At 46.1% G+C, this 23,962-nt stretch overlaps 1 protein-coding gene across 6 annotated transcripts in view; it reads left to right on the forward strand.

Moving 5' to 3' along the window:
- Ddo (D-aspartate oxidase) overlaps positions 1 to 23,962 on the forward strand; it is a 51,188-nt gene that overhangs the window by 6,683 nt on the left and 20,543 nt on the right. For 3 of the 6 annotated variants that reach the window (XM_031347915.1, XM_031347920.1, XM_031347918.1), the window contains 2 exons: positions 436 to 612; positions 9,935 to 12,545. In XM_031347915.1, coding sequence (XP_031203775.1) covers positions 436 to 612; positions 9,935 to 10,502 — 745 coding nt within the window. In that variant the 3' untranslated portion in view covers positions 10,503 to 12,545. Of the gene's footprint in view, positions 1 to 435; positions 613 to 9,934; positions 12,546 to 23,962 lie in introns of those variants that run through there. The other 3 variants (XM_031347917.1, XM_031347919.1, XM_031347916.1) reach the window with 2 other exon arrangements.

Below are 23,962 nucleotides of genomic sequence, written 5' to 3' on the forward strand. Positions count from 1 at the left end.
CAGGCTGACCTTGAACTCACAGAGATCCACCTGCCTCTGCCTCCCAAGTGCAAGGCATGGGCCACCACTGCCTGGCCTAGTAAGTAAAATTTTTAAAAAGACATGCTATTTATTTTTATTTTCTCTCATGCTGGGGGTTAAACATCTGACCTGTTGAGTGCTAGTTGGGATTTATTCGCCGAGTAAAGTCCCAACCTTGCGAGTGCTTTGCAAACATCTAACGCCTTCAGTTGTGAATGTCTGAAATCTAGCTACTCACTTATCAGAACGCAAGAGAATGGAGGAATTTGTGTCTCCCTCTTTGTGTTCATAGGAAGCAAAGTTTTAAAATGCTTTAGCGGGTTGTATATGAATGGGGTTAGGAAGCTAATGAAAAACACACAACTTCACAAAATGCAAGAAGCATTCTTACTCCTTCTACTTCTGGTGCTCCAGTTGGCAGATATTCCGCAGCATCCCTGCTGAAGAAGTGCCTTTCTGGGCTGACGTTGTGCTGGGGTTTCGAAAGATGACAGAGGCCGAACTGAGGCGGTTCCCTCAGTATGTGTTTGGTCAGGCTTTTACAACCCTGAAGTGTGAGACTTCTGCCTACCTCCCGTGGCTGGAGAAAAGGTTGGTTGAAATGTCTCTGTGTTTTGTCCTGTTTGACACGGTGATAAATTGTCACACAGCCTCATAAAACACACAGCAGACTCTCTGGGACTTTCTTGTATGGTCTCGCTGTTCACAAACGGCCAGGGCTCCATGGAAGCGTCTGGAGAGTGTGTTTGAGGCAGGGACTAAGCCAGCAGCACACTCGTGAGAACTTGGTGCCTCATTCGTCCCCATTCCCTGAGAGCAAAGCCAGTTACTAAAATCGTAGTTTCTGCAGTTCAGAAAATGGAGGCATTCAGGTACTATAGACCGTTAGTTCTGTGGATGGTAGAAAGATCTTATATTGATCATAAACTACTGTTTAATATTTTTCACATTGTCAGTAAAAATAGCTTCATTATTTATTGTTGCTAGTGTGTGATGAATGAGAACATTAAAAGAGAGAAGTTTTTGAAAACATGTACATGCTCCCTTAACATTTACACCTTCGACCTTTGACAGCTCGTTTTGGCTTGGTTTCAGCACATCCTGTCCTAGCTTTTAGGATACACAGGGTGAGTGTTTTCACTTGAGACACATCGACAAATCTCTTGCTGATTTTCTCAGTCATTGCATGATGTTGGGGGTTGGGGAAGGTCGGGGTGGGTGGGGTTGTTAAACATAAGCAACGCCAGTCCCCAAATCTGTGTGGTGTAAAGAACCCATATCTAAAATGTTTGGGACTGGAGGCATTTTGAAATTTAGTTTTCTTTCTTTTTTTTTCTTTTTTTTTTTTAATATAACTAATGAGATGGCCAATGGGGGATGACATGGGTTACCCACCCCCTTTTCTTTCATAAAAGGCATTGTGGAACAGGGCAGGGCCTCATAGCAGCCCGAGAGGAGACCTTCAGGCTGGCGGGAGGTTGGGCAGTGAAGGAATTGGACATCTGGGGCTCACTCTGTGGGCTGGGCAGGCCCAGATGGGCAGCTACACAATCCCTGCTGCTCCTCACACTGGGGCCTGTTCTGTTGCCTCCTCTGCCTCCCCCACAGTGTGAGCACTCAGCCTTCTGTGTCCTGATCCAAAGGGAACATTCCTCTCAGCAAATGTTGGAGCCATGGTTTTAGGCTTAGCACTAGCTAAGAAATGACAAAACCCAGGAAAAACATATTATTTTATTATAACTTAAATTGCTCATTCTTTTCCCAAACCAGAAAAGGACTTTCCCTTCTCAAACATTGCCCGGTAATGCCTAAGACAACACAACACTCAAAAGCCCTCAGAGGTTTATTCACCCATGCAGGTAATATTTTATATATTGGGACAGTGAAGTCACACACTTGGCTGGTTTGTTTTTTTTTTTCCTTGCTATCCCAGGAAATGAATCACAGAGGCAATAAGTCTCCTGCCAAGCAGCCTACCTAAATAAATTATTCTGAAGGGAGCAGAGTCACCCTGTATTTGATGGCATCTAGATGGCCTGGTGCTTCCTATCAGTGATGGAGGTCTATAATTTAGACGAGCTGGTTGCTTTCCAAGATGTAAGGCCTTATCCCACGGCCCACACAGATCACACTGCTGACCTCCCTGCCCACACTGTTGGCTTCTCTGCTGCTTGTTTTGGTCAGGCATTGAATCCCTGAGTTATCCTCACATTCTTTGTGTTCTCTTACCTGCTTGACACCTGTGATTCCCTAGATTATATAGAAATACACACTTACACTGCACATCGCCTAGGAGATAGGCTGTCCCAGCTTTATGCTTGACCAACTTGCAAGGGCCTTTTCTCATGCATGGAGCAGAATCCAGTGCTCCTCCGGCCCAGCCCACACTGAGCCTATTGAAGCCTAGCCTGTCTGAAGCATCCCTTAGGACTGCCACCCCATCCCACTTTCTGTCCTCCAGTGAACATTAGAGGAGTATGAAACAGCATGGGCTGCAGACACAACTGAATGTGCTCACTGTGATTTTTTTCCTGGGTAAAAGCAGGGATGGATTGAGAGGGCACTGTCAAAGGCTGAAAGAGGATGGCTCCTGCTTTTCCTGACGCTGGTGGTAAGCTTCCTAAGGAACAGATGCAGGGTGGGTGCAGTGGCCTCTGTCTGCTCAGAGGCATCTCCTGGCTGGATTTTCTTCCTCACCACCGCCTCTATGGACTAAGGGAGCATGACTGTTCCCCCTTCAGGCCTATCTGACCATAGAACCCCTGGGCCACGCCCATATACCCTCCTCTGAGGGACCGAGGGACAGGAGGCTGCTTTATACCTGCGGCCTGGTGTGCGTGGAGTGATTTGTGTGTATTTGTGGAGTCGGCCAGGCTGGGGTGGTCAGTCCAAGACAGTGCAGTAGCAAGCAGCTCATCGTGAGGGAGTCAGTGATGGCGTCAAGGCAGAATTAGACCCTACGCATCTGGCTTCTTTGCCAACTTAAAGTACATCTTAAAAAAAAAAAAAGATTTATTTTATTTATTTTATGGGTATGAGTACACTGTAGCTGTACAGATGGCCATGAGCTATCATGTGTGTGGCTGCTGGGAATTGAACTCAGAACCTCTGCTGGCCCTGCTTTCTTCTGCCCAGCTTGCTCTAGGTGTAATTCACTGTAGCTGTCTTCAGACACACCAGAAGAGGGCGTCAGATCTCATTACAGGTGGTTGTGAGCCACTGAGCCATCTTGCCAGTCCCTTAAAATACATCTTAAAGTTCCTAACTTTGGAGCAACGTCAGGCCAGGTGTAGTGACAAGATGTGTTGCTATGAAGAGATTCGGTTTCCCTCTATGAGACTTCAAACTAGGCTTCTTCTTGTTTCTAAACAAGTTGACTGAACATAGGTGATTTGATCTTTTTTTATTTTTATTTTATTTTATTTTTTTTATCTCTGATGAGAAGGTGCTTGTCTTTGGGTTGAGATCCGGGAGTCAGCTTGAAAGCTGACTAACAATGCACATGCAGCCATCCTAAAACAACTCTCATAAGTTCCCATCGTCCTTGAACCCCACCCAGCCATCCTTACCGCTCTCTTCATCTTCAGTGTGGCTTTCAAACCTCTTGCTGTTTCTCATCTCTCCACTCCAAACCTATTTTCCCATGGTGACTAAAAACTCATTCTGATTGACTTTAAAGACCCCTCCAACCAGGGTCCTCTCCAGGAGAGGAGACCTGAGTCTCCAAGAGAGATGTCCTTCTTCACATACCGAGTGGTTGGGTCAGAGTTCCTGGCAGCTCCATAAACCAATTAAACACACAGGTAATGATGAAAAGCAAAGCAGAGCAAACAAACCAACAAAAGGAATGCTATTCAGTCTAGCCACACTATAACAAAAACAAAGAGAAGGAGTGCTATTCAGTCTATCCACACTGTAACAAAAACAAAAGGAATGCTATTCAGTCTAGCCACATTGAACAAAAACAAAGAGAAGGAGTGTTATTCAGTCTAGCTTCATTGTGACAAAAACAAAGAGGTCTAGTCCACCCTCCAGAGCCAGGGTTTAAATAGAGGGCCAGAGGTATGTGTAACTGGACTGCTCTGGTCAGGGTGTTGTCTGGGCACCCCACTGTGTCCAGTCTAACAAGTTGTCAGGACTGCCTAAATCTTTTTCCAGGAGAGCCCCCCTTCCCCCACCCAGCCCGCCCTTCCCCCCCAACACAGGGGTTCGGTCTTTATCCCCCAGCATGAGATTCCTGGGGAAATTTAATTTCTTGGGGTCCATTTTCAACAGTCTGGTAGCTAAAGCAAGGGGACAAATGTCTCTAGATTGTCTTTGCTCCTACCAGGATTCAGCTCTGAATCCCAATTCCAGGCAGACCTGCTCAGCCTCCGGCCTCCTCCATTCTATTGGGATCGATGCTCTCACTCTCTGAGGCAGGATGCACAGATGCCTGAGAAGACAGTTGAGCGTGGGCAGGGTACCAGCCTCCTTCCTCTCCTCTAGCCACAGAAGTTTCCCAGGCATGTAGTCTGCAGAGACATAACCCCAAGTCTTTTTACCTTGTCTCCAGTGTTGACTTCATCTGCAAAGGAGTTTTCACCTTATTGCTTAGCGATGCAGAGAGTTACTTGGGTAACATTCTCAAAATAAGATATAGTCTGTCTCAAAGAAGTGTTGCCAGCTTAGAAACCACTGAAAATTGAGACGATTTTAAAAGTGTCTACTGTTCTTCCTTTTCTCTTCACTAAGTTTCTATTTAAAAAATTAGAATGTGTCTCAGTAGGTTGGTCCAGGTGAGTGGGTTCCAGGGCATGGTCCCGGCAGCGCTGTGGGGTTGGCTTACTTCTGCACTGAGCTCTTCCCTACACCCTGCCCTGCTCTCTCACCCAGAGCTCTCTGCTCCCTCCTGCCAGTCCTCACTGCAATATTTCTCCAACAGAGGCAGGTCCTCCTTCTGCCTCAGTTTTCTGAGTCAACACAGCTCCCTTTTCCTCATGGATTCTCAGGCCCTGGTGTGCTCCCTCTGGAGGATGGGGTCTCCCTCAGTTGCCAGAAGTCTCAGAGGAAAGTGAAAGAGTGTTTTTACAGCCCCGGTTGGTCTCCCCAACTTCTGTAATAGCAGCTTCATATATACAATGATGGGTGGGCAACACCATGCACGCCCATTCACACAGCCCTGGCTGACCTGTCTCTGGACATCGGCAGCAAGTCTCTTCCACCCGATCCCAATGACTTGGCACAGCAAGCCTGGCCAGGTCTTCCAAAAGTCCAGCCATACATCACTTCACATCACTTGGCTCCTCTCTCATGACGTGTTGGACTTTTATCATAACTCCCGGCCAGGGCTGTTGAAATGGAAAAGAACATTTGCATTTATTGAATTCTCTCATAGACCTAACTACTCTTTGAGCAGGACACTTGCCTATTCCCTGGGCTATATGGTTAAGGAAACAAGTTCAGTAAATTTAAGAAAATTACATGAACCCTAAGGCTGAGAAGTCCACTGATTTCCCTGAATTAGAAAATTAATCCTGAACTCTGATTGAAACGATGGAGCATAGGACAGAATGTTCAAAGACTAGCACACAGATCCCACAGCCTATTGAAAGAAATCAAAGCCAAGAGAGCATTTAAAAAGAGCAACCAGATAAAGCCTTTAAAGGTCTAAACGGTTGTAGTTAAATATAAGCAGTACATGGGTGTAAAGCAGGGCTCCCCACAGATCACAGAGCCGGGCTTGTGCTTGATAGGGACAGACCCTTGACCTTCTTGTTTTTCTAGGAAAGCAGCTGTGGCAGCTCTGGTGGGTCACACAGTCAGACACCAGCTCCTTTTCAGTTTCACAATCAGCTGATAATCAGTGGCCTCACAGCAATATGGCAGAAGGAGCTTAGAGAGGTTAGCTAGGTTAACAAGGTTACAGGGACAGTGAGGGGTGGATGGCTCACTTCCCAAGTCTTTCCCTGGTGCTTGTCTGCTTTTAGTCTTTGACAGGGTCATGCATATAAGGATTTTTAGTTGTTTTCAATTCCCTTTACCTTCTCTCATGCCTCTGCCTCCTCTGTTCAAACCCTTTCTCCTGGTATGCTTTCTGCTGCTGTGGGCAAGCGTGGCCAAAGTAATGTGGGCAGGAAAGGGTTTCTTTGGCTTGTACGTTCTGATCACAGTCTATCATGAGGGAAAGACACAGGACTCAAGGCAGGAGCTGATGCAGAAGGTGGGTGCTGCTCACTGGATTGCTCTGTACCGCTTGCTCTGTGTCTTAGGGTTTTTTGTGCTAAAGAGACACCATAACCAAGGCAACTCTTTTTTTTTTAATTTATTTATTTTTTATTTTTTATTTTAAGATTTATTTATGTCTATAAGTACACTGTAGCTGTCTTCAGACTCACCAGAAGAGGGCATCAGATCCCATTACAGATGGTTGTGAGCCACCATGTGGTTGCTGGGAATTGAACTCAGGACCTCTGGAAGAGCAGTCAGTGCTCGTAACCTCTGAGCCATCTCTCCAGCCCATCCACAGCAACTCTTATAAAGAAAAACACTTAATTGGGGCTTACAGTCCAGGGGTTTAGTTCATTATCATCATGGTGGAAAGTGTGGCAGTGTCCTGGTGGGCCTGGTGCTGGAGAAGGGGCTGAGAGGTCCCTATCTGGACCTACAGGTGGCAGAAAATGACAATGAGACGGTAGCCAGGCTTGAGCTTCTGAGACCTCAAAGCCCACCCGCCTAATGACACTCTTCCTCCAACAAAGCCACACCTACTCCAGCAAGGCCACACCTTGTAATCATGCCACTCCCTGTGAGCCTATGGGGGCTATTTTTTTTTAAAGATTTATTTATTTATTTATTTATTTATTTATTTATTATTTATTTAATGTATGTAAGTATACTGTAGCTGTCTTCAGACACTCCAGAAGAGGGAGTCAGATCTCGTTACAATAATTTGATATTGGTTGTGAGCCACCAAGTGGTTGCTGGGAATTGAACTCATGACCTCTGGAAGAGCAGTCAGTGCTCTTAACGCCTGAACCATCTCTCCAGGGGGCTATTTTTATTCAAACCACAACACCTAGCCTGCTTTCTTCACTAATCCAGGACCACCCACCCAGGGATGGCACCACCCACATCAAACACCACTCAAGAAAATGTCCCATAGGCTCGCCTACTGGCCAATCTGATGGTGGTATTTTCTCAATTGAGGTTCCTTCTTTTCAGACAACTCTAGCTTATATCAAGCGGATAAACAAAACAAAACAAAAACCAAACCAAAACAAGTCCAGGCAGCTCATTTTTCTTCCAGACAGCTCCTGACCTACTTCTGTGGGTCTTTTTTTTTTTCTTTTTTGTGACTCACTAAGTTTAATTAGGGTTATTTACAAAACAAGTGAGTGAGTGAGTGAGTGAGAGTGAGTGTGTGTGTGTGTGTGTGTGCGTGTGTGTTATTACTAGAACATGGGCAAATTATCAGTGGCTATTCCACTGAAAAACAATAGCTCCTCCCCGAGAAGCTACCAGGGAAGGGCGGAGCCTTTTGAGCCCCTCCCCATCCATGATGAAGGTTGATGGGCCCGGTTTGTGCAGGTCTTTTGCAGGTCACACCAGTTACTGCCAGTTCACGGTACAGCAGTTAGATAAAATCCAGAAGCCCTTCCCCGAGCCCCACCCCTACCCCTGCCCCCAGCACTCCTCCCCACCTTCTGGCTCGTACACTTATTCCATTCCAAGTTTTTGTGCCATTGGTTCTTACTGTCTTAAACATCACAAAACAGTGTACTGGATAGTGTCAACGACTTGCTGTCCACCTGAGAGAATGGCTTCACCTTTAAAGACAGTCCATTAATGTACATCCAACGAACATGATCTCAACTTCCAAATTGTCGCAAGGAGGGAGCAGAAACTTATGTCCATGAAATAAAAGGTTCTGTTCTTACTCATTTACGTCACTCCGTCATATTAAAACTTTCGCTTGGCAGGGTCTTTGATTTTTCTCATCCCAGGTAAATGGCACAGCCTTCCACTGGCTTTCTGAATAACGAGCAAGGACTCACAGGGTGAAAATTAGTGCCTGAGATGGCCTCTTGGACTGAATGGAAAGAAAGTACACTCCAGGTTTGAATTACTGAGGGCTTAGCATAGCTGGGCCTTCTGTAAATATTTAGTATATAATACATGACTCAAATCCAGAGGTTTCCAGCTGTCCTTCAAATTGCTCAGTGGTGAAATGGTCCCCACAGTGGGAGGAATGTGGCGATTGATGGACTGATAATCAGCCACTCTCGGTGGAGCTTCGGAGAAGGCAGTTGTCGGCTCTGTGACAATGGGGAACGCCAATGCTCTCCTGTGCTCTCCTCTACTTGTGACATTTTCTCAAAATGGGACCAGTGTCAGAAGGCCAATTCCTTGCAGACCTCAATGCAAGTCTCAGTTGAACTTCCCAGCTAGCCAGTAGGGACAGAAAGTCAAGAGTCTCTCCTTATTGAGTTAAAATCAGCAATGAGGCTGTGCCACCGTTTCTAGCCATGTCTATATGCTATGTCTGGGGGTTCTGCCTTTCCTTGTGTTTTCCTTCTTGTGAAACCTTTGTTCATCTGGAATGGAGGAGGATTGTGCTGAGAACTGCCATGTGCCCCTCTCCTCTCTCAGAGACAGGGAGGGTACGGGCATCCAAACCTCTGTTTGTGCAGTCAGTCAAGTTGTCCCCGGAGGTCTCTCTTGAGTGACAGCAGACAGGGAGACAGATATCTCTGTGGTACCAGTCTGTCAGAGTTATCCAGAGATGGAACGGATTGTGTCTTTGTGTATGTGTATGTTCGTGCACCCAAAGGCATGCACATTCGTGTGTATAGGTATGCACATATCTGTATGTTAATACGGCACTCTTTTGGCTAGATACATTCTCTCCCAGTTCTCTCTCTCTGGCCCCTGAGAAAGAGCACTGAGTCTTATTACATTTTTGTTCCTCTTAGCAATGTTTTGCTTTTAGATCGCCAACCTGCATCTGTTGAACAGTACTGCCAAGAGTCTCTTATATTAAATCCCCTGTATCCTATAAGGAACCCAGGAATGAGATTATAGGATTACAAGGGATTAAGATTATGATGACAAGGTTACTTGGGGTTATTTTTTAAAAAATGGCTACAGAATTTCCACATTTAATAAGAAAAGAGTCGCTGGGACGGGTGGTGGTAAGGGTCATACAACACTATGAATGAGCTTAGGGCCACTGAGCTACTTAAAAATGGCCCCTGTGGTGAGGTTTTACTCTGTGTGTAGTACCCTACAATTCAACAATGATTACAAGGCTTGGCTAAGCCATCCCTTCTCATTTGGTCCAACAATAAATGTCTGTTTATTCCATCAGCTTGATCCTTTTGTGAAAAAGTCTCTCCTACCCTGTGAGTGAGCATGTGTGTGTATGTGTGTGACAGAGAAAGAGACCGAGACCAAGAGACAGAGGGAAAATGGAGCGACTACCCTGTGAGTGAGCATGTGTTTGTATGTGTGTGACAGAGTGAGACAGAGACAGAGACAGAGACCGAGAGGGAACATGGAGCGACCATCGAGTAGAGAGAGCTGATGAATACCAAGAAACATTCAAGAACTGACAGTGTGGAACACAGTGTGAGCAGGAGCAGAATCTGAACAAGGAATGCTTGGGTGTTTAAAGCACAGATCAATTTGGTATTTGTTTTGCATCTAGATAAAGGAACTCTGTGGGATGTTATAGGAACAAGACCTGATTTTCTTTGTTTTGGATTTTCAAAGATTAACCACAGGAGTCTCCATTGGCCAGGCATGGAGCCAGACTTGTGATGTGATGCGGTGAATCTTCAAAGCGCCCGAAAGCCTGATGCTAGTCACCCTTCGTTTCTGGAAAGTGGGTGAGCGGTGGCTACCAAGGCTCACCCCAGTCTCTCTTTCCCAGGATAAAGGGAAGTGGAGGCCTGCTACTCACCAGGAGAATAGAAGATCTGTGGGAGCTGCAGCCATCTTTTGATATCGTGGTCAATTGCTCAGGCCTGGGAAGCCGGCGACTTGTAGGAGACACCACGATTTCCCCGGTAAGGGGCCAGGTGCTCCAGGCACGGGCCCCCTGGGTGAAGCATTTCATCCGAGATGGGGGCGGGCTGACTTACATCTACCCTGGTACATCCTACGTAACCCTGGGAGGAACTAGACAGAAAGGAGACTGGAATCTATCCCCAGATGCAGAACTTAGCAGAGAGATTTTTTCTCGATGCTGCGCTCTTGAGCCTTCCCTCCACAGAGCCTACGACATAAAAGAGAAAGTGGGCCTGAGGCCCAGCAGGCCGGGTGTGCGGCTTCAGAAGGAGACCCTAGTCCGGGGGCAACAGACGCTGCCTGTGGTCCACAACTACGGTCACGGGAGTGGGGGCATCTCTGTGCACTGGGGCTCTGCTCTGGAAGCTACCAGGCTGGTGATGGAATGTATCCGTACCCTCAGGACCCCAGCTTCCATGTCAAAGCTGTAGCTGACAAGTAACTAATCCAGGCGATGCGGGTCAAAGCACAATTTAAGGTCCACAAGCCGGTCTCGTAACTTTCCCACCGCTTGAAAGTTGAGTCTGACTTCTTTGTTTTCAAAATTAGAGATTACACAACGCGCATCAGTAGACTTAGAAACCTTGCCAGTAATGACATAGAACGAAAAGCTCTGTCAAAATATGTGCTATTTAAAAATACTTGTTCTATAGGGTAAGATTTGGGGAGAGTCGAATGCTAATTTATATGAATGATGTATGCGATAGGGATTTTTGTATCTTTGGCTCATAAGCACATATGAGGAGATTAACGTGTGGGAAATACTTGGCTACCTGTCAGCCCTAGAGCTGTGCGTGATCCTCTCAGGTCATAGAGCCATACAAGAAAGTGCTTATGTCACTAGATGGGTCCACACAGCGCGGACCCGTATTTAACAGAGTAGGCGGCAGCCACTTCTTCCTGCCAGTCAGCTGGTAATGATGGTAGCTGATGGAGGTGATGGAGGTGGGGTTGCCGACGAAGGCTGCGCCGGTTTGGGAGCAGCTTCCTTTCTGTCACCATGTGTTTTGTTGTTTCTGGGACCAAACACCTAACAGAAACAATCTTTTTTGTTTGGTTGGTTTTTTGTTTTTTCGAGACAGGGTTTCTCTGTGTAGCTCCAGCTGTCCTGGAACTCACTGTGTAGACCAGGCTGGCCTCAAACTCAGAAATCCGCCTGCCTCTGCCTCCTAAGTGCTGGGATTAAAGGCGTGCGCCACCACTGCCCGGCTTTAACACAAACTACCTAAAGAGTTCGTTTGTTCACAGGTGCAGCCCACGTGCCAGGGAGGGCCTTGTAGAACAGAGATGTCAACTCACATCTGCAAGTGAGCAGTGTGAACAGGCAGCTGGGGGGATGGGGTGAGATACAGCATCCACGCACTAATTCCCAGCTATCTACTCCCCATCCCAACTCTCCTATACCTCTACTGTCTCCCAACAGTTCATTTAATTCTCCAATCTGTCTGTGGATTAAGTCGTCGATTAGGTCATCTGTATCTAGAAACCCCTCACCCAAAGGGGTGCTTTATGTCTCTCCTAAGCAATCTCCTATCCTGTTAAGCTGCCAATAGGGATTTGCCGTAGCAATCACGGAGGCTGCACACTTCCTTACCGCAAATGATCAAGAGCTGCTCACTGCGCAGTGAATGAGCGTGCTGTTGAAGACTGAATCGTCTATGTAACCAAGGAGCTAATTTGCTAATGGAGACAGAACAATCATTTTAAACGACCTGTGACACAAAGTGTTCTTTATGTCAAAAAGTATTAGGGTGGAGGAAGGAAATGTGTCTTGTGATAAAATAGCTTTGAGAATCGCTGAGTTGAGTAATTTAAGTTGGCTCCCTGACTTAGGTCTACTCCAAGCCTTTAACTTCCCCTGTGTACATTGTGGATCCTTGGGAGGGTTCTTGGCCCGGGGTGAAGATTGTTCATTGAGGTAAGCAATCCTGGGGCACGAATGTCATTAAATATTGGAGAGAGGGACTTTTGGTTTATTGAATAATAAAGTCTGTTTTGAACCTCCTAGGAGGTGTAGGATTGGCCATAAATATAGGGACAGGGCTGGAGAGATGGCTCAACAGTTAAGATTGTTTGCTGCTCTTCCAGAAGACAAGAGTTTGCTTGCACCCATGAGGTGCCTACAACCTCCGATAACTACAGCTTCAGGGTTTCCAACGCCCTCTTCTGGCCTTTGTAGGCACGCACACAGAGTCACAGGAATTAAATAAATCTTTAAAAGATAATTTTAAAATGTATGGACAAGAAGCTTGTTTTTGCTTTTTTTGTTGAGGTTTTATGTGTGATTTTGTTTGAAGAGAGCACTGGGCTGGGACTTCAGACAAAATAGTGTTTAATGGGCTACAAAAGTTCTTGCTAAATCAAGCAGGCTCGTTTCTATTAATTTTCACCAGGGGGCGATGTTGTATCAATCGCAAATAAACCAGAGCATCTGAAAATTTAGAAATAACAAGAAATAAAAAGTAGCTAAGGAAGTGCGTGGTGTGTATGAGGTTTTTTCTTTCCTCCTCCTCCTCTTCTTCCTCTCTTTCTCCTCCTCCTCTTCCTTAGCCACCTTCTCCTCTTCCTTGGCCTCTTCCTCCTCCTTTTTTCCTATGGCCAAAATTCAACTATGTTGAATTCTATTTAAAGTAGGCAAGAAATGTATGTGTTTACCTCAAGAGAGTGTGCATCGCATGGGAAATGCAGCATGAAAAACTGGCATTTTAGCCGGACTAGGTAACCTTTTTAATGGTTAAAAATAAAAATGAAGGAGGCCGCTCAGCACAGAGGGGCCTGTCAGTCACGGGGGCCGTCAAATTTTCCTACAATATACTTGATCGTGTTCCCCCTCCCCTAGGCACCCCCAGACTCTTCCTACCTCCACACCTTTACGTTGTCTCTCAGAAAACAAAACACCCACAAGAACTCAAAACTGAAAAAGCTGTAACCCCTCCCAACCCCCCAACAAGACAAACAACTTAAAACAAACAGACAAAAGTAAAAAGCCCGTTAAAAAAAAAAAGTAACCCAAGCAAAACTCCAAGCCATGGAATTCGTTGTGCATTGGCCAACTACGTCCACCTGGGCATGCATAGAGTGTGGTTGATACGCCCAGTGCCACGCCAATGGGGAAAGCTGACTTCCACTTGGCCATCAGGTGCCGACTGTAAACAGCACCTTGGGTAGGGGACCTGTGTCTACAGGCTCTCAGTGCTGGGACCCCACGTGGCTTGAACATGCTTTAAATGTCTCATCCAGTTCTTGCACTGTGTGGATGCCCAGCTTCAGCATTTTGCATCTCAAGTCTCCCACGGCCCACGACCTCTCCCAGTTTGCTATTCTGGTTTAGCTTCACACCCATTTTATATCGCTAAAGCTCCACACTGTAGGACTGGAAGATCAGAGGCTTCCTAGCTACCTGCCCCCCATTTCATTGCCACTAATTGCTAAAGGCTTCCTTGGTATTTCTCAAAGGATATTATTCATGTTGGTCATGAGCTGCTGATCTGAGCTGCATTTTAAAATCACATGGGGGAGTTGGGGAGGAGTTACAGCAGAATCTCTAAGACAAGGGGTGGGAGGGGTGCAGCAGCGTTCGTGTGTGTTTAGAAGCTGTCCACGGGGCTCTGAGCCTTGGCTGAGAAGCAGGGCACCATCTCGTTTTCCCTTAGAGCTCCTCCCACTGCTATAACGTTGCCTTCCCTTTCTCCATTGCCACCATGTTGCAGAGCTAGGAGAGTGTACTGGCTTCAGCAGGTACATCCTCATGTACTCTGGACAAAGTGGCCTAGGAGAATTAACGATCTCCCATAACGGCTCTCTAGAAATGCTGGAAATCACCTCACCAGCTGGAGGTTAGCCTACTGAGAGACAGCCGCCTGTCTGAAAGATGAGAGATAGAATATGCACATGGACGTTCGCCTGTGCATGTAAGACAACAGAGGTCTGAGCCATGACCTGCAGCCTTCTGTCCAGGAAACCATCCCCTTATCTACAAGAGGCAGCCCAGGAAAGCAGCTTGCTGTGTGGTATAGTTGCAGGGCTTCAATCCAGAAACCAAAACAACCACTTCTGTAAGGATTGACACAAAACGCTCAGAGCATGATTGATAACCAAGATCTTCCTTAATTTTGTCTCTCCTTTCTAACTTTGGATCAACCCTAGAAATCAAAATATGTGCCGCATGGTGGATGATGTGCCTTTGTGGACCTGCCAGCTGTTTCCCATGTGGGAGGTCTCCGATCAGGACATGGCTGATGCCTTCCCTCTTTTCTATTCCAGAGCTTTCTAATTCCTCTGCCTTCTTTGAATACCTGCCAAATGCAAGGGATTCAGGCCGACTCCCACACAAGCGCTAAAGAACTAGCCCTCACTTTTCTTTTGACTGGTATATTAGTCAGCACTCTTCAAAGAAATAAAGCCAACATATAGCTATATAGAGATTTATCATAAGGGACCATGCTGGATCACGTGATCATGGAGGCTGAGCAGATGTCTGTAAGATCTCCATTTTGCCGATGGTGAAACGCTCCGCCTTCTTCATCCAGGAAAGCTGGTGGTCCAGGTCCAGTCCAGGCCTGAAACCTGAGAGCCAGGGCCGCTCCAGTCTGAGGTCAGGAGATGGCCCAGTTCTGGTAGAGCAGAGTCTCACCCTTCCTTACTTCCCTTCCATCCAGTCAGGCCTGCACTGGCTGGCTGGCTCGCTCATGACACATTTCAAATTTCAATGTGAAGTCTGTCATCTCTGGCCAGCAAAATGGCTCAGTGGATAAAAGTACTTGCCACCCAGACCTGACTGTGGGCCAGGAAACCATGGGACTGGGAGGAGCAGGCCTGGAGCAAGAGTGGGGTTGAAGCCTGTTCAAACCCTGAAAATCTCATCCTGAGACTGGATCGCTGTCCCTCCACTCCTGGGCCTGCATGTCCTGGCACGTGTAGCCCTGTGTCCCCCACCTTTGCCCAACCAGAGGAGATTACATAGCCTGGTGACCTTCCTTTCTCCTTATAAGGTCATGTCCAGCAGCACCTGGAATCAGCACCCTGGCCCTGACCAATGATATACACTCAACCCTATAGCCCCCACACTCTCCCCAAGGTTTAAATAGCCTTTGTTCCCCCAATAAACTGAACCAGTTCCCTGAAGCTCTTCCTGGGGGGGGGGTGTTCTTTTCACACTTCAAGTTGATCAAGATCCTGCCTGCTTGTACCCACATTCTGCTGAGCTTCTCGTCCTCCAGTTCAGCCTGATGCCCAACAGACTTTGCTCTACTGAGGGGGAGAAGTAGACAGGGGCTAGCAGCTGACAACCTAAGTTCATCTTCCAGAACCCACAGAAGATGGGGGAAGCTGATTCAGAGGCACATCTCTTCCGGAAGCATTCCCATATCCACACCCATGTCCACACATGACCAGCTATTTGGGTACCCATAGCCCATAGCCCAGGCAAGTTAGCACATGAAATAAACCATCCACAACTGATCTTTATTTCTAAGAAGATTTCACATTTATGTAAGTAGGATTTTTTATTGGGGAGTGCTGCTGTCTGAGAATGGGCCACCTGTCTTATTTCTGTTTCCAATTTTGGAACATTGTTTATGATTTTTGGTGCTTTGTAGACACAGAGGACAAATGCTTTCTCTCTTAAATCCCCGCTTTCAAGTGTGGGGCCTTTGTGGCTGAGAGCGCGCCCGCTGTGCTGTGACCTGGGGAGCAAGGCTACTCTGAGACACTGTCATTGTCAGCATGGTGCTTCTGCAGACAAAGGTTATGTTCAGAGTTTGGGATTTTATTCACTTGGAAAGAAAAGATGTTGAACAGAAAGGCCACAGCCCAGCTGGGTGTAATGTATAGAAGATAAGCTATTTTTAAAATGGCACATATTCCTATTACAGAATAGATGCATTCAAATGAGTGCTCTCTCATTCTCTCCCTCCTCCCTCCCTCTCTTTCTGCTTCCCCTTCCCTTTCTCTTTCCTTCTTTCCCTTTTTCTCTCCTTCCTTCCTCCCTCCCTTCCTTCTCCTTTCCTCTCTACTCCTTTTTTTCTCCTGCCTTTGCCCTTCTCCTCCTTCTCCTTCTCCTCCTCCTCATCCCTTCCCTCCTCCTCTTCCTCCTCCTCCTTGTCTTTATCAAGACAGTGGCTCACTATGTAGTTCTGGTTGTTCTGGATGTTACCATGTAGACCATGCTGGCCTTGTACTCACAGAGATCCTCCTGCTCTGCCTCTGCCTCTGCCTCTGCCTCCTCTTCCCCTTCCCCTTCCTCCTCTTCCTCTGCCTCCTCTTCCTCTTCCTCCTCTTCCTCTTCCTCTGCCTCCTCTTCCTCTTCCTCCTCCTCTGCCTCCTCTTCCCCTTCCTCCTCCTCCTCTTCCTCTGCCTCCTCTTCCCCTTCCTCCTCCTCTTACTCTGCCTCCTCTTCCTCTTCCTCCTCTTCCTCTTCCTCTTCCTCCTCTTCCCCTTCCTCTGCCTCCTCTTCCTCTTCCTCCTCTTCCCCTTCCTCTGCCTCCTCTTCCTCTTCCTCCTCTTCCCCTTCCTCTGCCTCCTCTTCCTCTTCCTCCTCTTCCTCTTCCTCTGCCTCCTCTTCCCCTTCCTCTGCCTCTGCTTCTGCCTCTGCTCTGCTTCCCAAGTGTGGGGATAAAGGTGTGTATCACCACACCCAGGTTTTCCTTTTCTTTTTTGAAACAGGATCTGCTGCAGCCCAGGCTGGCCAGAGACACCAACTGATATTTAAACCAAATTTTCTCAGTCAATTACTAGTTTTTAGAAATAGCGGAGAATGGTAGTGCCGTACCTGCTGGGACTTGTAGTTCTTACAAACCTGCCAGAGACTCTCTTAATGTCAAATGTTTGAAATGAATGCAGCCTTTCTAGTATTTCCTCCCTCAATTTCTCTCATCTTTCTTCTGACCGTGTGAAGGATGGAGACACTTTTGAAGCCTTTTTCCTCAGAATATCACTCACGGGAGAAAAGCTGATTGAGATGTTTAAATGGTACCTTTCTTCCTGAAAAATCTCCGCAGTTGGCTGCCAGGCCTGGGGGTTTTATTATCCTAAGTGACTTTGCTGTCGATAAATCATAGCCCCAAGTAGCTGAAGGGAACAAGTTAACCAGATCCCTTAAAAATATAACAGAGGCTTTCTCAATTGTTAGTGGAGCAATTGACTTCCTCGGCTCAGGGCACCTGATGACCTGGCCCGGAGCCCAGCTGCTCACAGTCTCATCTCTCACAGCCATTGCCCTGGAGTTAAACTTACCTCGGCTTATGTTGTACAGCAGCAATCTACTCCCAGTTTTGCCATGGGTAGTATTTCTCTTCCTTCAGACCCAGGTTGTCTGGCCATCATGCGTATCTTCTGAGTGCTCAGCTGGCTCTGCCCAGGCCTCTGTCTGGATTCCTGAAGGAGCTCATCTCAGCGGCCTCACCCATGTCCTGGGATTTTTAGTGAGTCTTAGATATAGTCTCAGTTGAAAGGAATAGAAAGCCCCCAAATGTTTGCATAAATTAGCATGAAAGAAGCCAGGACGTAGGCGGTTTAGAGGTGGTGTGAACACTCTGTAAAGTTTAGGGGTGGTATGAAGACTCTGTGACCTAAGCTCCTTAGATATGTGGTACTGTGCTCATGATAGGAGAAACTCTAGCTAGCACTTCATTTTGTCGTCCCTCAAGGAAACGCCCCAGAAGACTCACTGGCATTTTGCCTCCATGTTTTTGTGTGGGATTTAGTCCTCGGAATACATAGAGATTTGAAAGACAGTAGGAATGTAGTCTGCCAATTTGGTGGCAAGAAAAGGCCAAGTTCTTAGATCTGCTTAAAGTATTAAACTATACATCGAGTTTCACCAGGTAAGTTCTAGGGTAAGAACTTGTTCTAAGTGGGTTGGAGAGATGACTCAGCAGCTAAGAGCACTGGCTGCTCTTCTGGAGGCCCCAGGGTTAGGTTCACAGTACCCACAAGGTGCTCACTACCATCTGCAACTCCAGTTACAGGGAATCTAAGATTGGGCATCAGGCTCACAGGTGGTCCACAGTCATACATGTAGGCAAAACACCTATACACATAAAATAATAGTAAAAATGTGTACTAAGGAATTTTGTAATGGGTTCCAAGTGACTGCAAGGTCTAGAAACATGTAGGCTATAGCTGACAACCAGATTATTCAGGTTATGTATATGGAAGAAAACAGGCAAGGCAGAAGAAACCAAGATGGCAGAGACAGGAAGCTTGACAAAGGTCATATAGGTCTGAGGATGCATCAAGAGTGGCTTCAGATCCTGACCCCTGTAAAGTCTGAATGTGCACAGTCAATTCTATGTTCCTCAGAAACTTTACATCAGAAAATAAGGGGAAAGGGAGTAAAGGAGAGAAGAGGAGGAAGGGGAAGAAGAGAAGAGGAGGAAGAAGAGGAGGAGGAAAAGGAGGAGGAAGAAAGAAGAAAAGGAGAGGAGAGGAGAAAAAGAGAGATGGGGAGAGGAAAGAGTGTTTTGGATTCTCTAAGAAGTGTCTAGGCTAGGAGAATGATGGCTCAGTGATGGAGAACACTTTCTGTTCTTATGGGATCAGAGTTTGGATCCCAACGCAAGTGTCAGGTGGTTCACCACTGCCTGGCACCTCAGCTTCAGAGGAGGATTCTCAGTTCTGCTTCTCATTGACACTTCCAGCCATGTGCTTGCTTGCAAGAGCATACACACATGTAAATTAAAAAGGTAAAATAAACTTAAGGGGTAGAGAGATGGCTCAGTAATTAAGAGCACTAGCTATTCTTCCAAAGGTCCCGAGTTCAATTCCCAGCAACTACATGGTGGCTCACAACCATCTATAATGTGATCTGATGCTCTCTTCTGACACTCAAGTATACATGCAGGTATAGATATAAGAATAAATAGGGCTGGAGAGATGGCTCAATGGTTAAGAGCACCAACTGCTCTTCCACAGGTCCTGAGTTCAATTCCCAGCAACCATATAGTGGCTTACAATCATCTTAATGGGATCTGATGCCCTCTTCTGGTGTGTCTGAAGACAACAACAGTGTACTCACATACATAAAAATAAATAAATAAATAAATCTTTAAAAAATTAAATATTAAAAAAAATAAAATGCATCTTTTAAAACACAGAAGTTGTTTTTCTTGGGGCTTGAAGAGATGGCTCATTGAGTTAGGTGCGTTCCCTGCAAGTGTGGAGACAATGGATCCAGTTCCCAGAATCCACACGGGCAGGCAGGCATGGTGGCTGCCTATGCCCCAGAGGCAGAGCCAAGGCATCCCTGGAACAAGCTGGCTGGCCACACTAGCCAGAGTCGACATCCTCCCAGTGCAGCAAGAGACCTTGCCTCAAGATACAATTTTAAGAGCCATCTAGGGAGACATTCAACACTATAAGTATGTGCGTGTACAGTATTGGCACACACATGTGCAAATACCACACACACACACACACACAATTTTTTCATTTTTTCTGCAATAACTGTAGTAAAATGCTTTTCTATGGTGGTAAATAAAAATTACAGGTCATTGTTTCTTTCTAAGCTCCCACATATCCATATAGATCAGCCTAAAATAAAATGAAATCACGCACAGTAAAGATGAAACTAAGCTGTTTATCTGACCTTCCAAGAAATTAGGGTCACAGAAGCAATGTCAAGCTTTCAAGAGAAGTCTGTGTCAATTGATATGATAATGAAATTCTTTCAGCTGAAGTAATGGGTAATGGAAGGGAATAACTCCCTGTTAACCAGTGAGTTATTTTTCTGTTCTTGTCTTGAATGACTAATAAGTTCTTTTGCTTCTGATATTTTTCAGTCAAAAAAATCAACATCTTCTCTTCATCCCATCAAAACATTTAATGTATTTCATGGAATGAAGTTCTGCCTGAATCTAGAAACGAAAAAAAAAAGCCAGGTGTGATGTTTCAGTAAGAATGGCCCCCATGGGCTCACATATTTGAATGCTTAGTCACCAGGGAGTGGAACTTTTTGAAAAGTTAGAAGAATTAGGAGTTGTGGGCTTGTTCGAAGAAGTGGAGGCATGCCATTTGGGTGGGGTTTGAGGTTTTAAAAGGTCATGCCAGACCTATTCTGTCTGTCTGTCTGTCTGTCTATCTGTCTGTCTCTGCCTGCAGAGGGTGAAGCTCTCAGCTCCTCCTTCAGTGCCAAGTGTGTTGCTATGCTCCCTGCCGTGATGGTAATGGACTAGCCTCTGTAGCTGTAAGCCAGCTCCCAGTTAAATGCTTTCCTTTGTAAGAGTTGCTGTGCTCATGGTGTCTCTTCACAGCAATAGAATAGGGACTAAGACACCAAAGAAAACCACTTAACTACCTGTTGTAAGTATTTTGTCTTTTAGCACTAGCTAGCTCAAGATTAAAACCTACACATATGGTACAAACTCAAGATTTGGTGACATGTGGCTTCATTTCCTATCATTAGAAAGAGCTCATTCATAAACTCACGTCTCATCTGTATTTATTATCACTCATTGCTAGGGTAACCCAAGACACAGATACCCAAGTAAAGCCCCCAGAATACTCAGGAACACTGAGTGTTCGATTCTATGGTACTAGCCCTGAGCATTTCATTAACTTCTTGGTTGGGATCTTATGACCAAAGGTAACATTAGCAATGTTGATTTTGTTTTGGACAGGGCATGAAGTTCAATGGTAGGGGGCTTGCTTAGCTTCTGCAGGTGATGAAAATCGAAGAAACTTGTTAGGCAGTGTAGGGCAGGGACCTAGAAAATGCTTCTCGTCCTTGGCAGTCAGCTCTGTTTTGTCCAGAAGCAGGAAATGTCTTTGGTTTTATGACATTTTATCCTGGCCAGAAATCTAAATTCCAGAAACGTTTAGGGGACCTGGTTTGTGTTCTGGTTTCTTGTTATGTTTTTTCTCTTTTACATAGCAACCCAGTGAACACAGTCTGTTAAACATGAGAGAATTAGAGGCAGAAGACATCCAGGGGCTTGTCTGTTGTGTGTGCAAGTGTGTGGTGTACAGATGGGAGAAAAGGGAAGCAGAACGGTTTGAGCATTATGAAGAGAGATGGAACTGGGAACTTGGGAGTAGAAAGAAGTAGTCCGATGTGAGCAGCCTGCACTGCCACCTGAGGCCATGGTGATGTCCCCGAACATGCTGCTGCTGAGGGCCATGTCTGTGGGCCCATGACCATGCAACAGCAGGGGTCTGTGTCAATGTCTGTGGCCCACGTTACCACGGAAGGCCGTGTGGACATTCCTGGTGTAGGTACTGCCTTGGACCATGTTGATGTCCCAGGGCTTTGCAGAGCTGGCTCTACCTCTCACTGGCTATAGTACTCGAGAGAGCAGGCCCTGTACTTTGCCTGGGCAGCATAGTAGAGCTGGCCCTGTTAGTGGGAGTGGGAATGAGCCAACCCTGTCCCTCATTTGCCTTGAGAGTTGGCATGGGTGTGGTTGAGCCACCACTTAAGGCATGAAAGCAGGAGAGCTGGTCCTGCCCCTTGCTGACTATAACATTAGCTGAGCTAGCCAGGGCAGTGTGGGAAGGCTGGCAGGCTGACCAACTCAGCCACCACCTAGGTCCAGATCCAGAGCTTTCAGGTGTCTACCCCATCTGTGAACTGTTGGAGTAAGTGAAGAAGCTAGATTCAAAGCTGCAGGATCTCCATGACACAGGGCAACAATGGGCTATCTGAGAGGAGTCCCAGTGAGGATCCAGCACTGATATCCAGTAGCAGAAGCCAGGGCCTCAAACAGACCAATGCATTGCAATGAACATTTGCAAGTGACGCTGTGTGGACAGAAGGATACACTGTGGGACACACTGTAGTATACTGAAGCCAGACTTTTGTTTCTTTTTTGTTTTTGTTTCTTTTGAGACAGTGTTGCAAAGGCAGGGGATGGAAGAGGGAGATGAATGGGATTGGGGTTAATGATGTGAAATTTACAAAGAATCAATAAAGAGCTTTATAAAAATGAGTGGTTTGCCATGACACAGAAATAGTTCAACCAACCACTAGGACTGGGTGGGCAAACTGCTTTTACAGAGGTCTTAATGGCAAACGATCAAGGCCATGTAGGCTACAGAGGCTCTGCTGTAACTACTTGATTCTTCAAAATTGCCACTGTAGCCTGAGAACAGTCATAAATAGGGCCATGTTGTGTTACAATAAAGCTTTATTAATAAAACAGGCAGAAATCTAGCATCAGTCTGAATATATATATATATTGGTTTTTCGATACAGGGTTTCTCTGAGTAGCCCTGGCTGTCCTGGAAATCACTCTGTAGACCAGGCTGGCCTCGAACTCAGAAATCCACCTGTCTCTGCCTCCCAAGTGCTGGCATTAAAGGCGTGCACCACCACCGCCCGGCCAGCCTGAAGGATATTGTTTTGTCAACTCAGTCTTTAAATTACATATTGGCATGGACATGTCTGATTTGTTTGACACTTTTATACCTAGCTGGAGATACCAAGCCTGGTATATGACATCATTTGTTGAGCAAATTATCAAAGGACCAATTACCCAACTTAAACTGAAAGATGTAGTAAGATCCATTTAACAAGATTTCTTGTTAGTTTTCTCATTGATTTTCCTCAAGAACTGTAAAAATCTACAAAGAATACTACAATCATGGTCAGAATCCTTGGGTAGCTGAATGAGCTAAGCTTCTTATAAGGCTAGGCCAGTGAAGACCTTCTTGGGAGGAGACCCACCATCTCTGTGCTTTGACCATTTCTATATGCATCCCTGGCTCAAGTCTACTAAGGTGAGATTTGGTGTGTAAGGTGCTTTCTGGCTGTGTCTCTTCCCTTAGTCTGTGTTCTTAGTGGCCTCCAGGCCTCTTAGATCTAAGATAGAGCTCCTCCCACAAGATGAACAATATGGAAACATGAAACCTGGGTCAGGAAGCTTCTTTGACCAAAGGCCTTCTGCTAAGATTGCTATGGTGCCTAAGCTCAGCCCTTCTTTGCACTGACCCCCGAGTCCTGCTGCCCAACAACAGGCCACCAACAGCATAAATCACAGGCTACTCACCCACTGAGTAAGTATGTGTACGTATCACGTGGGTCACCACAAAAACAAAAGATTCCTGCCTTGGCCCTAGAGTCTCTCCATTGGCAATGGTAGGTAGCAACATTTTCACCCTCCTAGACGATCTAAATATACATGGAGGATGGAGAGCCACTGACCTAGATTTCTAGTCCTGGTGAGAACCACTGGTTTGTTTGCTTTAATACATGCACGAATGTTCACGACCTATTCCAGCTCTCAAGATCAGAGTCTCATAGGGTGTGGGAACTGGTCTGTGTCTTTCTGAATGCTCAGGGATTTTTCTGAAGACCTATCATGGCTGGCAACAGGGCTAGGCCAGGCAGAGGTAACACAGTCTTGATCACATTCCTGATGACAGATTAGATCTACAGTGAATTCTAGGCCTGAGGTCTATTCTTACAGCATCTTGAAGATACTATTCCATTATCTTCTGGTCCCAACTGTTGACATAGAGAGGTGTGCTACAGGCCTATTTGTTGACTTTTTTGGGTAACTGGCTTTTTCTGTCTTTCCTCACACTGCAGCTTGCTTTTGGATACTGCATTACATATAGTTTCATGTTTTTTCTGTCCTCATTTTTCAATCTGAGGTTTTTTTTTTTCTTTTAGATACTTTCTTTATTTACATGTAAATTTCTCCATTCCTAGTTTCCCCTCCAAAAAACAAAGAAACAAACAAAAACAACAAAAACAACCCCTGTTGCCTCCCACTTCCCCATGCCTGCCACCCCGCCCTCTCCCACTTTCTGGCCCTGGCATTCCCCTACACTGGGGCACACAACCTTCACAGGGCCGAGGTCCTCTCCTCCTATTGATGATTGACTTTGTAATCCTCTACTATACACATGCTGCCTGAACAATCAGACCCCTCCATGTGCAGTCTTTGGTTGG

The sequence above is a fragment of the Mastomys coucha genome, unplaced genomic scaffold, assembly GCF_008632895.1.
Source record: "Mastomys coucha isolate ucsf_1 unplaced genomic scaffold, UCSF_Mcou_1 pScaffold3, whole genome shotgun sequence".
Lineage (NCBI taxonomy): Eukaryota > Metazoa > Chordata > Mammalia > Rodentia > Muridae > Mastomys > Mastomys coucha.